Source organism: Ictidomys tridecemlineatus, chromosome 4, assembly GCF_052094955.1.
Source record: "Ictidomys tridecemlineatus isolate mIctTri1 chromosome 4, mIctTri1.hap1, whole genome shotgun sequence".
In the NCBI taxonomy this organism is placed as follows: Eukaryota; Metazoa; Chordata; class Mammalia; order Rodentia; family Sciuridae; genus Ictidomys; species Ictidomys tridecemlineatus.
In genome coordinates, this window is record NC_135480.1 from 157783453 (window position 1) to 157800801 (window position 17349).

The 17349-nt window shown below is 33.4% G+C and overlaps 1 protein-coding gene across 3 annotated transcripts in view; it reads left to right on the plus strand.

The window, feature by feature from the left end:
* Positions 1-17349, plus strand: part of Ccdc171 (coiled-coil domain containing 171) — a 378035-nt gene that overhangs the window by 195567 nt on the left and 165119 nt on the right. For all 3 annotated transcript variants that reach the window (XM_078047666.1, XM_078047667.1, XM_078047665.1), the window contains 2 exons: positions 14719-14945; positions 15732-15914. In XM_078047666.1, the coding sequence (XP_077903792.1) occupies positions 14719-14945; positions 15732-15914 (410 nt within the window). The remainder of the gene's footprint in view (positions 1-14718; positions 14946-15731; positions 15915-17349) is intronic.

Sequence of the window (17349 nt, forward strand, 5' to 3'; positions counted from 1 at the left end):
CAGTCTGGCAAAGATCTTAGGATCTTTCTGCCTCAGCCTTCTGAGTCATGAAATTACAGGCCTGTGCCTCTGCACTTGGTTTATGTAGAACTTTTGGAAATAGTTTTATTATTTCTATAAAAGTACTTGTGCTTAGTGTAAATCCTTCAGATAGTACTGAAATCTGCACAGAAGAAATGAAAATCACTAGAGTTATCCTTATTCATTCTTAACATTTGGATGATTTCTACAAATATTCCATACCTGTGTGCAAACATATGCACACAAACACACAAAATCTACATGCCATCATGTGTCATTGTAGTTTTTTTCCCCCTTAGTTAATGGATAATGAATGTCTTTCCATGTCAGTAATGTAAATCTATATCATTAATTGTATATAATTAAGATATTGCACTGCATATGTACTATAATTTACTCAGAAAATCTGTTGATACTGATGTTTCTTATTTTTCACTATTTTAAACAATACCATAATAAACTATGCTATAGTTAATATATTTATTCATAAATAAGTTTGACCTGTGCAATTATTTTCTTGACTCAATTCTTAAGAAATGGGATTATATATTTTACATTTAGCAAAATATTTTCTTTCATAAAAGTTGCTTTATACTACATATGAACAATACTTACTGAGAGTTCTGGATTTCCTATAACACATTTGGCAGACAAAGTTTTGATAGTCTTTTCATCTTGACTAATGTGAAAGGCAAAAGACACCATATTATTACTTATTTCTATGATTTTATTATTAGGTTGCATATCTTTTCATTTGTTTTCAGTTCATTCATATTCTTTTACAAATTATACCATCATGTTTTTTTATTTAGATATGTATATATTTGTTTCTTGTAGAATTATAAAGAATAAAAGCTTATCATATAGTCATTTATATTGTCACTTTGCCATTTATAACACAGATAGTTTTTCTAGTTTCCATTTTAATTTTTTATGGAATTTTATATAGTTAAAATTATTAATCATCTACTAATGACTTTTTATGGAGATGTACTATAGAAGAGCTACCTTTTTTTCATTTTTTTGTGCCTAAGATTGAACTCAGGGGAATTTAACTACTGAGCTACATCCCCAGCCCTATTTTGTATTTTATTTAGAGACAGGGTCTCACTGAGTTGCTTAGGGCCTCCCTAAGTTGCTGAGGCTGGCTTTGAACTCAAGATCCTCCTGCCTCAGCCTCCTGAGCCACTGGGATTATAGGAGTTGACCATGGTACCTGGCAGGCTGGCCATTCCTTTTTTTTTTCAATTTTAAATTTGTTTTAATTAGTTATACATGATACTAATTTACCACTTTTTTATATTAACCTAATACAGTTGTATTGGTTGTGATTTAATTCCTCCTGGTTGAATATCTTTATTTTAAAAGGATATATATGAAAGTCATTCAAAATTGATTTAAAAGAAAGTGACAAGATACAAATAATATTTGTATATATTGGAAATGAAGTAGATAAGTATATTGCTTATATTTATTTTTTAATTTTATTTTTTTATAATTTTAATTAGTTTTACATGACAGTAGAATGCATTTATGCACTTCGATATATTATACATAGATGATATATAATTTCTCATTTTTCTGAGTGTACATGTTGCAGAATCATATTTGTCATGTAGTCACATATACACATACAGTAATAATGTCTGTTTCATTCTACTATCTTTCCTATCCCACATCCCCTCTCCTCCCCTCCTATCACTTCCCTCTACATAATCTAAGTTAACACTATTCTCCCTAGTGCCTCCCACCTTATTGTGAATTAGTATCTGCATATTAGAGAAAACATTTGGCCTTTGGTTTTGTGGGATTGGCTTATTTTGCTTAGCATCATATTCTCTAACTCCAACCATTTACCTGCAAATGCCATAATTTCACTCTTCTTTAAAGCTGAATAATATTCCATTGAGTATATATACCACATTTTCTTTATCCATTCATCTATTCAGGGTCACCTAGGTTGGTTCCATAGTCTAGCTGTTGTAAATTGAGCTGCTATAAACATTGATGTGGCTGTGTCACTATAGTATGCTGATTTTAAGTCCTTTGGGTATAAACCAAGGAGTGGGATAGCTGAGTCAAATGGTGGTTCCATTCCCAGTTTTCTGAGGAATCTCCATACTGCTTTCCATAGTGGTTACACCAATTTACAGTCTCAGCAGCAATTATGAGTGTGCCTTTTTCACCACATCCTTGCCAATATTTATTGTTGCCTATATTCTTGATCATTGCCATTCTGACAAGAGTGAGATGAAATCTTAGAGTAGTTTTGATTTGCATTTCTCTAATTGCTAGAGATGTTGAACACTTTTTTCATATATTTGTTGATTAATTATATTTCTTTTTCTGTGAAGTGTCTGTTCTGTTCCTTAGCCCATTTATTGATTGGGTTATTTGTTTTTTTTTTTTTGGTGTTAAGGTTTTTGAGTGCTTTTTATAATCTAGAAATTAATGCTTTATCAGAGGTGGATGTGGTAAAGATTTTCTCCCAATCTGTAGGCTCTCTCTTCATGATATTAATTGTTTCCTATGCTGGGGAGAAGCTTTTTAATTTGAATACATCCCATTTATTGATTCTTGATTTTACTTCTTGCACTTTAGGAGTCTTGTTAAGGGAGCCAGATCCTAGGCTGATGTGCTGAAGATTTGGGCCCATTTTTTCTTCTGTTAAGTGCAGGTTCTCTGTTCTAGTGCGTATGTCTTTGATCCACTTTGAGTTGATTTTTGTGCAGGGTGAGAGAGAGAGGTTTAATTTCATTTTGCTACATATGGATTTCCAGTTTTGCCAGCACCATTTGTTGAATAGGCTATCTTTTCTACAGTGAATATTTTTGGCACCCTTGTCTAGTATGAGATAACCATATTTATGTGGGTTTGTCTTTGTGTCCTCTATTCTGTGCCATTGGTCTACAAGTCTATTTTGGTGCCTATACTGTGCCGTTTTTGTTACTATAGCTCTATAGTATAGTTTAAGGTCTGGTATTGTGATGCCTCCTGCTTCACTTTTCTTGCTAAGGATTATTTTAGCTATCCTGGGTCTCTTATTTTTTTCAACTAAATTTCATGATTGCCTTTTCTATTTCTATAAAGAATGTCATTGGGATTTTAATAGGAATTACATTAAATCTGTATAATGCTTTTGGTAGTATATTCATTTTGACAATATTAATTCTGCCTATCCAGAAGCATGGGAGATCTTTCCATCTTCTAAGGTTTTCTTCAGTCTTTTTGTTTAGTGTTCCATAGTTTTCATTGTAGAGGTTTTTCACCTCTTGATCGATTCCTAAGGGATTTTATTTCATTTTTTTGAGGCTATTGTGAATGGAGTAGTTTTCCTAACTTCTCTTTCAGTGAATTCATCGCAGATGTATAGGAATGTGTTTGATTTATGGGTGTTGATTTTATATCCTCATACTTTGCTGAATTTATTTGTTCTAGAAATTATCTGATGGATTTTTTTTTTAATTTTCTAGATATAGAATCATTTCATCAGCAAATAGTGATAGTTTGAGTTCTTCTTTATGGATTTGTATGTATCCCTTTCATTTCTTTCTTTTGTCTAATTGCTCTGGCTGGAGTTTCAAGGATGATGTTGAATAAAAATGGTGAGGGCTGGGGTTGTGGCTCAGTGGTAGAGCGCTTGGCTAGCATGTGTAAGTCCCTGGGTTCGATCCCCAGCACCACATACAACTAAATAAACAAAATAAAGGTATTATGTCTATCTGCAACTAAAAAACATTAAAAAATTCTATGGTGATGTAATACATAAAACTATAGCATATGAGACAGGGAGGGGGTCTGGGGGTTTAGCTCAGTAGTAGACCACTTGACTTGAATGTGTGAGGTCCTAGGTTCCATCCTCTCTGTACTACCAAAAAAGTTTTAAAAAAATTGGAAGCTGGAAAAAAATGGTGAAAGAGGACATCCTTGTCTTCCAGTTTTTAGTGGAAATACTTTCATTTTTTTCTCCATTTAAAATATTGCTGGCCTTGGGTTTAGCATATATAGCTTTTTCAATGTTGAGGTATGTTTCTACTATCCCTAGTTTTTCTAGTGTTTTGAACATGAAGGTGTGCTGTGTTTAGTCAAATGCTTTTTCTGCATCTATTGAGATCATCATGAGTCTTATTGTTAAGTCTATTAATATAATGAATTATGTTTATTGATTTCCATATGTTGAACCAACCCTGAATCCCTGGGATGAATCCCATTTGATCATGGTACGCTATCTTTTTAATATGTTTTTGTGTGCGATTTGCCAGAATTTTGTAGAGCATTTTTGCATCTATGTTCATCAAGGGTATTGGTCTGAAGTTTTCTTTTCTTGATGTGTCTTTGTTGGGTTTTGATATCAGGGCCATATTGCAGGCTGGCCTTTCTTCAGATTCTATTGCCCATATTTTAGTGTGTACTTTTCACATCAAATCTTGAATTTATCTGAAATTAATTTTGGTATAAATAGTAAGAAAATGATTAGGCTTTTTTACATCTATATGACCAGCTAGTGCCAACGTTTTTTATTTTAGCAGTCATTCCTTTCCCTAATTAAGATATGCCATTAATCATTCATTAAGTTATAAGTACTTGGATGTATTGCCTGTCTCTCTGTTCACTTTATGGGTCTCCTTTCTCTTCTAGTACCAGTGTCATACTGTTATTTCCCAGGAGTGTAAATCTTTATGTACTTTTACTATTTTTTTTTACAGTTTTTAATTTTTTTAATAGATCACTGCTTTGAAGCACATTGCAATGATTTGGTCCAAAGTTTGAAAACTGATCTCCATGTTCACATTTCTCAATTTTTTTTTAGTAGTTTAGAGACACAAGCATAGCTTTTGAACACAAGGAATTCTTGAAGGTTGTGTTGTGTTGAAGTCACTAGAAAAGTGTTGCATATAAATAAGAGATAATAGTGAAAGACTTTCCTTGGAAAGTAATCAGGGACTAACTAGATTTTTAGACCTTTTTAGCTATGTTTAAGAAGTTTGAATTTATTCCTGTATCTGAAGAGAGTCACTAAGGCTTAAAATCAGAGGGTATGACAAGATCTTATTTGTCATTCTGTCCACAGTGTGGAGGATGGAATAAAGAGGGAAACACTGGAGAAGAATAGAAAGACTCTTGCAATAATGTAGGTGAGATGTGACCTTGATCACAGAGAAAATTGAAAAGATTGGAGAAATGTTAAGGACAAAATGTGGGGACTGTGGCAAGGGAGATGGAGATGTAAAAGATTATAAAATGTTACCAAATGTAGACGTGAGCCAGAATTTAATGCAGTTAACAGTTTATGTTGCTCATACTACTGACCTATGAACATTACTCATTATTACTATTAATATTATTATACCCATTATTGTTAACACTATTTATTACTTTTTTTTGGTTAAAGGAGTGTTTCCCAATCTTTTTATGAATATTTAGAACTCTGTTTTACTTGTTATTCTTTTTACTTATACATGACAATAGAATTCATTTTGACATAATTTTAAAAGCATGAAATATAATTTGTTCTAATTTAGTCCCAAGTACTTCCCCTTTGCCTCCTGGACTCTTTCTCCCTGTTCCCTTCCCTCTATTGTACTGATCCAGATTTTTGTTTTTAATTAGTATCTTGTGGATGTACATGATGGTGAGACTCACTGTGGTATATTCATATATGTAAATGAATGAAAGTACATAGGAAAGATTGATCCATTGTCTTTCCCTAGCCCATCCTTCTTCCCTTCTCTTTATTCTACTTTATCTACTCCATCAGTTTTTCTTCTATTCTTTTTTTAAAATTCCCTCCTTTATTTTGGGTTAGCTTCCGCATATCAGAGAAAACATTAAACCTATGAGTTTTGGGGACTGGCTTATTTTACTTAGTATGATAGTCTTCAGTTTTATCCATTTACCAGTAAATTCCATAAGGTCATTCTTTTTTATAGCTGAGTAATACTCTATTGTGTATATACACCACATTTTCTTTATTCGTTCATCTGTTGAAGGGCACCTAGGTTGGCTCCATAGCTTAGCTATTTGAATCGTGCTGCTAAAAACATTGATATGGCTGTGTCACTGTAGTATGCTGATTTAAAATCCTTTGGATATATAATGAGGAGTGGGATAGCTGGGTCAAATGGTGGTACCATTCCTAGGTTTTTGAGGAATCTTCATACTGCTTTCCAGAGTGGTTGTAACAATTTGCAGTCCTACCAGCAATGTATGAGTGAATCTCTTGTTAAGAAAGTTAGTTCCTTAGTCATCATGTTGGCATGTTGGGCCTACATTTTCTTCTAGTAGGCCCATGGTTTATGGTTTAATTTCTTGCACTTTGAGTTGAGTTTTGTATAGGGTAAAAGATAAGGGTTAAATTTCATTCTACAACATATGTATTTCCGTTTTTCCTAGCACCATTTGTTGAAGAGGCTATCTTTTCTCCAATGTATGTTTTTGGTGCCTTTTTTAAGTATGAGATAACTGTATTTATATGGGTTTTCTATTTCTTTGGTCTTCATGACTTTTTTAGTGCCAGTACCATGCTAGTTTTGTTACTCTATCTCTGATTTGAGGTCTAGTTTGTGATGCCTCCTGCTTTACTTTTCTTGCCAAGGATTGCTTTGGTTATTATGGGCCTCTTTATTTTCCAAACAAATTTTATAACTGCTTTTTTTCATTCTGTGAAGAACATCATTGGAATTTTGATGGGAATTGTGTCGATCTGTTTAGTGCTTTTGGTAGTATTTTGATAATATTAATTTTGCCTATTGAAGAATATGGAAAGTCTTTCCATCTTCTAAGATTCTAAGATATTTTTCAATTTCTTTCTTTAGTGTTCTATAGTTTTCATTGAAAAAGATTCACCTCTTTTGTTCGATTGATTCCCAAGTATTTCCTTCCTTCCTTCCTTCCTTCCTTCCTTCCTTCCTTCCTTCCTTCCTTCCTTCCTTCCTTCCTAATTTCTTTTTTGGCAGATTCATCATTGGAATATACAAGGCAATTGATTATGGGTGTTTATCTTGTACTTGATACTTTGCTAAATCATTTATGAGCTCTAGAAGTCTTTGTGGTGGAGGCTTTTTTTTTTTTCTTTTTGTCTTCTAAATTCAGGATCATGTCATCAGCAAAGAGAGATAATTTGAGCTCTTCTTTTTCTATTTGTATCCCTTCAATTTCCTTCTCTTGCCTATTGCTTTGGCTAGAGTTTCAAGGACTATGTTGAATATGAGTTGTGAAAGTGGGCGTTCTTGTCTTGTTCCTGTTTGTAGAGGGAATGCTTTCAGTTTCTCCATTCAGAATAATGTTGGCCTTGGGTTTGTGATATATAGCCTTTACAATGTTGAGATAAGTTTATTTAATCCATAGTTTTTCTAGTATTTTAAACATAAATGGGTGCTGTACTTTGGTAAATGCTTTTTCTTCCTGTATTGAGAATCATGTGATTCTTGCCTTTAGTCTGTTTATGTGGTGAATTACATTTATTGATTTCTGTGTGTTGAGCCAACCTTGCATCCTGGGATGAAACCTACCTGATCATTGTGCACTATCTTTTTAATGTGTTTTTATGTGCAGTTTGCCAACATTTTATTAAGAATTTTTGTATATGTTCATCAAGTATATTGATCTGAGGTTTTCTTTATTTGCTGTGTCTTTCTCTAGTGTTGATATCAGGGTGATACTGGCTTCGTTGAATGAATTTGGCAGTGTTCCATCTATTTAATGGAATAATTTATTTTCTACTTCATGGAATAATTTGAGGAGGATAGGTATTAGTTTTTCCTTAAAGGTCTGGTAGAACTTGGCCACGAATATATCCAGTATTGGGCTTTTTTTTTTTTTTTGAGGAGACTTTTGATAGCAGCTTCACTTTCATTACTTGAAATTGATCTGTTTAAGTTTTCTGTGTACTCCTGGTAAAATTTGAGTAGGTCATTTGTCTCTAGGAATTTTTGAATATCTTCAAGATTTTCTAGTTTATTGGAGTATACATTTTCAGAATATTTTCTGATGATCTTCTGGATTCCAGTAGTGTCTGTGGTTATCCATTTTAATTAGAAAAGAATATTGTGGGCTGCTCTTTTCCCTTGTTAGTTGTATTTTTAGTAGCAATTGACTTTTGTAATATTATCAAAAGACTTAATTTTATTACTCACAATACTATGAGCATAAATTATTCATGTATATGTTTTGTTAGGGCTAAAGGTAAAAATGGCAGTGTTAACATGAAGGAACTTTTTTTTTTTTTTTTTTTATTTATTTTATTTTATTATTTTTTTTTTTCATGAAGGAACTTTTACTATAACTTTTTGAATTCCCTACTGCCTCTCTATGAAATCTCTAGTCCACATGTTTAGAAACAGTGGTTGATACAATTCTTTGGGATTTTTTTGAAGATCTTAACTGAAGTTATGTAGTTTTGCCCTTTCTTTTGAAAAAAATAATTTCAGAATATAGCGTCTGCTTTTTCTTTCTCTTTCTTTTTGCAGTGCTGGAGATCACTCCTAGTGTCTTCATGTGTACTAGGCAAATATTCTACTGCTGAGTTGCAACCTTAGCCCTGGGGTCTGCTTCTTTTTTTTAAATTTTTTATTCTAATTTGTTATATATGACAGCAGAATGCATTACAATTTATATTACACATATAGAGCAGAATTTTTCATATCTCTGGTTGTATACAAAGTATATTCATACCATTCTTGTCTTTGTATGTGTAGTTAGGGTAATGATGTCCATCTCATTCCAGTATCTTTTTTACACTCATTGCCCCCTCCCTTCCCCTCCCTCACCTTTGCCCTATCTAGAGTTTGTGTGGTCTTGCCATGTTCTCCCTCCCAACTCCACTATGAATCAGCCTCTTTATATCAGAGAAAACATTTGGCATTTGGTCTTTTGGGATTGGCTAACTTCACCTTGCATTATATTCTCCAGCACCACCCATTTACCTGCAAATGTCATGATTTTATTCTTTTTTATTGCTAAGTTATTTCCATTGTGTATATATACACCACATTTTCTTTATGCATTCATCTAACTGAAGGGCATCTAGGTTGGTTCCACAGTTTAGCTATTGTGAATTGTGTTGCAATAAACATTGATGTGGCTGCGTCTCTGTAGTATGCTGTTTTTAAGTCCTTTGCGTATAGACCAAGGAGAGGGTTAGGTGGGTCAAATGGTGCTTCCATTCCAAGTTTTCCAAGGAATTTCTATACTGCTTTCTATATTGGCTGCACCAATTTGCAATCCCACCAGCAATGTATGAATGTGCCTTTTCCCCCACATCCTCGCCAACATTTATTGTTGTTTGTATTCTTGATAGCTGCCATTCTACTCGAGTGAGATAAAATCTTAGAGTAGTTTTGATTTGCATTTCTTTAATTTCTAAAGATGTTGAACATTTCAAGAAATAGAAAAAGAGAGATCACATATCATCCGGATTCAATTTGGGCAAATCATGTGACTCTAGAAATTTGTCAATGCCTTTTATTGGAGTACAAGTTTTCAAAATAATTTCTAATTATCTTTTGTATTTCTGTAGTGTCTGATGTGATATTTCCTTTTTTATCACATATGTTAGTGTTTTGAGTTTTCTGTCTCCTTCTGTTTGTTAGCATGGCTAAGGGTTTGTCAATTTTATTTATTTTTTTTGAAGAACCAGATTTTTGTTTTGTCAACTTTTTCAATTGTTTCTTTTTTTTTTCAATTTCATGATTTCAGCTCTGATTTTAATTATTTCCTATCTTCTACTGCTTTAGGAGTTGATTTGTTCTTCTTTTTATAGGGCTTTCTAGGGCTTTGTTGGCTTTTTTTTTCTTTTATTGAACTCCATACAATGAACTTTCCTGTTAGTACTGCCTTCATAGTGTCCCAGAGATTTTGATACATTTTATCTGTCTTCCATTCACCTCTAAGAATTTTAAAATCTCCTCCTTGATGTCTTTTCCAACCCATTGTTCATTCAGTAGCATATTAATTAGTCTCCAGGTGTTGAAGTAGCTTTTATTTTATCATTGATTTCTAATTCTATTCCATTGTAATCTGATAGAATTCAGGGTAGTATCTCTACTTTTTTATATTTTGCTTAGAGTTGCTTTGTGGCATAATATATAGTCTATTTTAGAGAAGGATCCATGTGCTGCTGAGAATAAAGTGTATTCATTCATTGAAGGATGAAATATTCTATATATGTCTGTTAAGTCTAAGTTATTGATGGTATTATTGAGTTCTGTAGCTTCTTTGTTCAGATTTTGTTTGGAAGATCTATCCAGTGGTGAAAGAGGTGTGTTAAAGTCACCCAGAATTATTGTGTTGTGGTCAGTTTGACTCTTGAACCTGAGAAGAGTTTGTTTGATGAACATAGATGCTCCATTGTTTGGGGCATATGAATTTATTATTGTTATGTCTTTTTGATGAGTGATTCCCTTAAGCATTATAAAGTATCTTTCATTATCTCTTTTGATTAACTTTGATTCAGAGTGTACTTTATGTGATATGAGGATGGAAACCCCTGCTTGCTTCTGCAGTCCATCATCTGAGTAGGATTATTTTTCCCAACCTTTCACCTTCAGTCTATGGATGTCTTTTTGTATGAGATGATTCTCTTGAAGGCAGCATATTGTTGGGTCTTTTTTTTTTTAATTCAGTCTGCCAGTTTATGTTTTTTGATTGGTGAGTTTAGGACATTAACATTCAGGGTTACTGTTGAGACATGATTTGTATTCCCAGCCATTTTTGTTTATATTTGTTATTAACTTGACTTAGTTTCTCCTTTGATTAGTTTTTCCTTTAGTGTAATACCTTCCTGTGCTGATTTTCATTGTTGTTTTTCAATCCTCTTCATGGTATATTTTGCTGAGGATGTTCTGTAGTGTGGGCTTTCTAGTTGTAAATTCATTTAAGTTTTGTTTATCATGGAAGGTTTTTATTTCATCCTCAAATCTAAAGCTTGATTTTTGCTAGATATAATATTCTTGGTTGGCATCCATTTTCTTTCAGAGCTTGATATATGTTGTTCTAGGATCTTCTAGCTTTCAGGGTCTGGGTTGAAATATTTGCACATAATCTAATTGGTTTTCCCCTGTATGTAATCTGACTCCTTTCTCTGATGGCTTTTAATATTCTCTCCTTATTCTGTATGTTAGACATTTTCATTATAATGTGCCTCTGTTGTGATTTTGTACATTTGGCATCCTGTAAGCCTCTTAAATTTGGTTTTCCAATTCATTCTTCATGTTTGGAAAATTTTCTGATATTATTTCATTGAATAGATTGCTCATTCCTTTGGTTTGGAACTCCATTCCTTCCTCTAACTCAATAGCTCTTAAATTTGTTCTTTTATGCTATCCCATATTTCTTGAATGTTCAGCTCATGGTTTCTTACCATTTTCACTGTGTGGCTTACATTCTTTTCAAGATTATATATTTTGTCTTTATTGTCTGAGTTCCTGTCTTCCAAGTCGTGTAATCTGTTTGTGATGCTTTCAATTGAACTTTTAATTTGGTTTATTGTTTCTTTCATTTCAAGGATTTCAGTATTTTTTAAGAACCTTTATCTCCCTATTGAAGTAATCTTTTGCTTCCTGTATCTGTTATGTAGCTTTTTGTCAAAATGAGCTTTTGCTTCCTGTCTTATGTCATCCTTTAATTCACAGAACATTTTAATTATGTACATCCTGAACTCGTTGTCTGTAATTTGTTCTGTTGTGTTGCCCATGGATTCTAATAATGTGGTATCTTGATTTGTTTGGGGCACTTTCTTCCCTTTTATTTTCATATTGCTTTTATGTCTTCTCTTCTAGCTCTGTGGATCCTAGGCATTACTGTTTTTACTCTATAGGCTTATAGTGCCCCTGTAGGGATCCAATACCTCTCCTTTGAGGTGAAAGACAACATTATCAGATCCCAACATAAACAATATACACTCTAAAAACAAATGTGTGCTAATAAGACATTTACAGTTTGGTCACAATTTGCAGAAATGTGAATTAAATTATTATCTACAATATACTCAGTAGAGTACATAAAATACACATACACACATATTAAGAAAACAAAAAAATGTTAAGATAGAAATTGGTGGAAAAAAAGAGAAAATATATACATCACAACTGTAGTATACTATTCAAATTTTCCAGTCCTCAAAATCCTAATTTATGGAAAGTACTTGTTTTCACATATGTTGGAGATATGAGGGCCAGAAAATAGAGAGGGAGAGGGAAAAAAAAATCTTGAAGGAAGACAGAGGGATTGTTTTGATTGGAAATCAGTATCTTTCCTACTTCCCTTCTCATCCAGTAGGTGGGGTCATCTGTTGTTACCTGGTATCTCTGTCCTCCGAATGGTGAAGGTAACCAGGGTATAACTGTGCTGGGTTAGCAGCTGCTGGGTACCTGGCCAGCTGGAGTTCCAAACTGGGAGTTTCCCCCTAGTGAAGATGGTGATGGAGATGCCTGCTTTCATCGGTGGGGTGTCAGGTCTGGTGAGGGGAGCTCAGCAATTGTGTTGTACAGTGAGTCAGAAATGAGCTCTATTGAGCAGTATGTGGCGGTCAGCTGACTTCAGAGCCTGTGTGAAGTTCTCAGGTGCAGGCAGGCTACTGCATGTAAGGGACTATCCCTGCTGCTGCAGAGTCCCAGACTGGGGGAGTCCCACATTGATAGATGGGGGTCCATACAAGAGTGGGCTGGAATTCCTGTTTGTGGGAAGCTGCTGGGTATCCTGCACGTGAGCAGCCTTGTCGCTGAAAGTTCTGCGCAGGTATTGATGGTTCCCCTAGTGTACCCAGTAGTCCTGCGTGAATGTGAAGGAGTAGTTGGGAGATATATTTTGATGCTGAGGGGAGCCCTGGATAGCTCGTTGGCTGTGATTCCTGTGCTGGAGCAGGGATATCACTTGCAGAGGATCAGTATTCTCATTTCTTGCATCTCAGGTCTCAGAGTGACAAAGAATGCTGCCTCCCTCTGGCTTGCCATCTTGGATCCCTCTGGGGTCTGCTTCATAATGAGACTGTATTAAATGAAAAAAGTGACCAATAACTGTATTTAACATAAAGAAGAATTTGTTAAATGTAACAAGTGAAAAACTTAAAACTGTCTAGACAAGTAAATATGAGGAATTTTAGTGACCTTATTTTTTCTCTGTATCATTATACAAATAATTTTACAACTGTGTCACTAGAGGGTATTTTCTTTATTTAATATATAATTAATTGTATTCCATACTGTACAATGTGAACTATTTTGTAAAAACATTTCTTACTTATTAATTCATAAATTATTTAGTACTCTTACTGTAATTCACTTGAGAGTCAGGAACTTAGAGTTTATTTCTGTTTCCCACTTCTTAAAAATTCAGAAGAATGTCTTGTAGAATTATATTATCATTTCATTTAACTTTTCAGAGTGGTCACTGTCTACACAAACACATTCTGTGATGTAGTAAAAAAAACATTACTCATTAAAATTTAATCATAGTTGATTTTGCTTTTAAGGCTCTGGTTTTTAAAAATATTTTTCTTAGTTGTCAGTTGACATTTATTTTTTATTTATATGTGGTGCTGAGAATTGAACCCAGTACCTCACACATGCAAGGCAAGTATGAGCTATATTCCCAGCCCACTTAAGGCTCTTGATTGTGAAAATATTTTTACTTTTAAAATTCTATAACCCTACAGAAATGTGCTTTTCAAATTTTGTCTGCTACATAAATTTTAAAAATTATCTTTTATGCTTCGAGGAATAAGTGAAATGGACTAAAGCTCAAAGTTGAGAATATAGGGTCTCTATGAGGCAGTTCTTTTTGCCATAGAGAATCATTGATCAGTTACCATCTCGGTCAGTGTTGCCCTTTAGTATTGAAGCATACAGAATCCAATAATTAAAAAAGATGTTTTTATTGGGTAAAACTGGCTAAATTTTCTTTTTATGCTTATGGTGTAAAGACATGATTTAAATTAACCCCAATAGCAGAGACTCTTGAAATGTAGAATGGTATACTACTGAATATAAATAATCTCTCCATGCTTGTCATTTTATACTGATAGTGTCAAAGACAAGTAATGACAGATTAAGACCTGCCTAGCAGAGGGAAAACTAAATTACACGACTTTTATGAAGGCATAAATAAACCTATTAACCATTATCTGGAATACCAATTAGAGGAAAGAGCACTGACAATTTTATTTATCAACATTAAACACAATTATTAATTACAGACCTGATGAATCTAGCAGTAAGCAGGCCATGTTGGATATGCTGGGACCTCAAGTCCATTATATGAGAGGGATGATTACCGAAATCCTGTGGGGAAATAAGTAATTGTAGTTCTAAAATTTTAATTGCCTTGGAATAAGGCAAATTATATTTTCTTGTCCAAGAATATAAATAGTGTGGCATTATGGTAACAAGCTGTAGTAGCTGTAAATAGAAAATGGTTTTATGTAAGGTTTTAAAAGAAAGAAAAGAGCAATGAATTTTTAGTGTCAGAGTGTTCCATGCAAATGACATACTATAAATACATGCATATATTCTTGAGTAGGTAAGCTATTTTCTGTGTACATCTTTTCATGGAGAAAATGAATGTGTGAGGTGACTTTGAATGAATTACTATTAAAAATATTATTTTTTCATATTGTGATTAATGGCCATGTTCCCATTATGGTACATATGTAATTTAATTGAATACTGTGCTTTTTTTTTTCCTTTCTTTTTTTCTTTGAAGATCCAAATTCCAGAATTTGTGGACATTTACTCATAGGTACAGCGAAAAATTCTTTTGCAAAACTCATGGATAAAATTAGTCTGGCAATGGAAAGTATACCTCTGCATAATGGCAGGAGTATATCATATGTAGAAAAAGATTCCCTGGTTCAGAGGTTGGCCCGTGGACTTCACAAAATAAACACATTGGCCTTGAAATATGGTTTGCGTGGCCATGTGCCCATTATGGTATGTCATTTAACACTGACTTTAGGACTGTAGATTTAATTTAAAATCAGACTCATTTATGGTTTAAATTATTTGTATATAATGTATTTAGATTGTCTTTAGGTTTCATGTAAACTTTTAATTCAATAAATAAATCAAATAAAAATAAATAAATGAGCAAAAGAAAGTGCAATAGAGTAGAGGAAAGGGAATGAAGGGAGGATGGGAGGGAAAATGTGGGGTATCACGTACTGAAATCGAATTTCATGAGAATGAATTTGTCAGAATGAACCTGACTACTATGTATAACTATAAAGCTCTAATTAAAAACATAAGTACTGGGCTGGGGATATGGCTCAAGTGGTAGCATGCTTGCCTAGCACGCGTGAGGCACTGGTTCGATTCTCAGCACCACATAAAAATAAAATGAAGATATTGTGTCCACCTAAAACTAAAAAATAAATATTAAAAAAAACAACAAAAAAACATAAGTACTTCTGAAAAGTCCTGGCATGAGTTCTAAATACACTGTTCTCTGTATGCACAGTGCCACAGATTTGTATCAGACCCAATAACTGTCAATTCAGTTTTCTAGCCATCTAGATAATTTCTTTAGGTATTCATTTCATATAAGCCAAATTATTGGACACATGTAAAGTGAGGCTTTCGCCTCTAAGTTTCAGCAATAGCTAAGTATTTTGTTTTGTATAATCTAAATTACATTTAATTTAGTAAAATGGTTCATGCTATTGATTTGTTAGTAAATTGGTAGTTACTGCTTGTAAAATTGCTCTTTTTTAATAACAGAAAAGCACAGCATCTTTACAAAAGCAAATATTTGGATTTACACAAAGACTACATGCAGCAGAAGTGGAACGCCGTTCTCTGCGCATGGAGGTCACAGAATTCAAACGCAATGTGAATGAAATGAAAAAGGAGCTTGACAAAGCCCAGGGTCTCCAAATGCAGTTAAATGAATTTAAGCACTCTGTAAGTATATAGGATTTAGAAAACTGATTTTGGTTTTATCTCTATCTCTATGTCTTTTTCCCCCCTTTATTGTTTGTTTTTTAAAAATAATTCAAAGTCTTGGGGCTGGGGATGTGGCTCAAGTGGTAACACGCTTGCCTGGCATGCACAGGGCTCTGGGTTTGATCCTCAGCACCACATAAAATAAAATAAAGATGTTGTGTCCACCGAAAACTGAAAAATACATATTAAAAAAATAATTCAAAGTCTCATTAATAGATTTCTTTTCTCCACAGAACTTTCCTTTTAAAATGCCTCCAATTAAGGAGCCTAATATTTGGGGAGGAGATTTCCTCTCTTTTCACCTTATATTGAGTATTTTGAATGAATTAGATTATTTAGTATGAAATCAAGTTACTTTTCCAAATAAATATTCAATTTGTCTAACTTGCCATAAGGATTTGTAGTATATATAATTGAGAAAGAAAGGCTGTGTGACAAATAACATTAGATCAAGATGAAAATATGTATGAAATGGATGAAACATAATAAAAATACAGATATTCACATATTCTATTTATAGTTGAGTTAGTTATTTGCCTGTTAGAGCTGCTATGGTGCTGTTTTTAATGCATATAAACAGTTAAAAGATTACCTCAAAACTTCAAAATGGTTGCATAACTGACGACAACTAATACAAATACGAATGTGAAATTTGTTCTTAAACCTAGCAATGAGCTTCTTTTAGTACTTCTTTCTTTGGAGCACCCAAGTTTGTAAGCATAACTTCTGTTTAAACATACTTTTAAAATGTATCTTTCAGTTAATTTGGAATTCACAGTTTTAACATTTGTAGCAACAGAGGCAGTGGCAAGTAGTAGTTTGATTATTAATCCTATTTTTTAGTATAAATTTCTAATATTAATTATTACTCCAAATAGTTATACTTTCAAAGGGTAGAGGGTTCTTATGAATTTGGAGAGATAAGTAATCATGAATTAAGTCATAGTTTTCTTTTAATCATCTGTCTTATTAAAGATACCACATTTTTCCACTTATTTTCTTAGTTTTTTGCTCATAAAAGAAAAAAAAAGTATGAGCTGCTTCACCATTTTTCCAATTCAAAAGTAAAACATGATAATTATAAATGACAATCAAGAAACATGTTTAAGTCAGGCGCAGTGTTGCAGGCCTGTAATCCCAGCGAGTTTGGGAGGCCAAGGTAGGAAGATCACAAGTTCAAAGCCAGCCTTGTGCTAAGCATCTCAGTGGTACCCTCTCTCTAAATAAAATATAAAATAGGGCTGAGGATGTGGCCGAGTGCCCCTGAGTGCAATTCCAGGTACCAAAAAACAAAACAAAACAAAACAAAAAACAAAAACAAGAAACCCAACCAACCAACCAACCAACCAAACAAACAAACAAACAAACAAACAAACAAAAAACACAAAAGAAA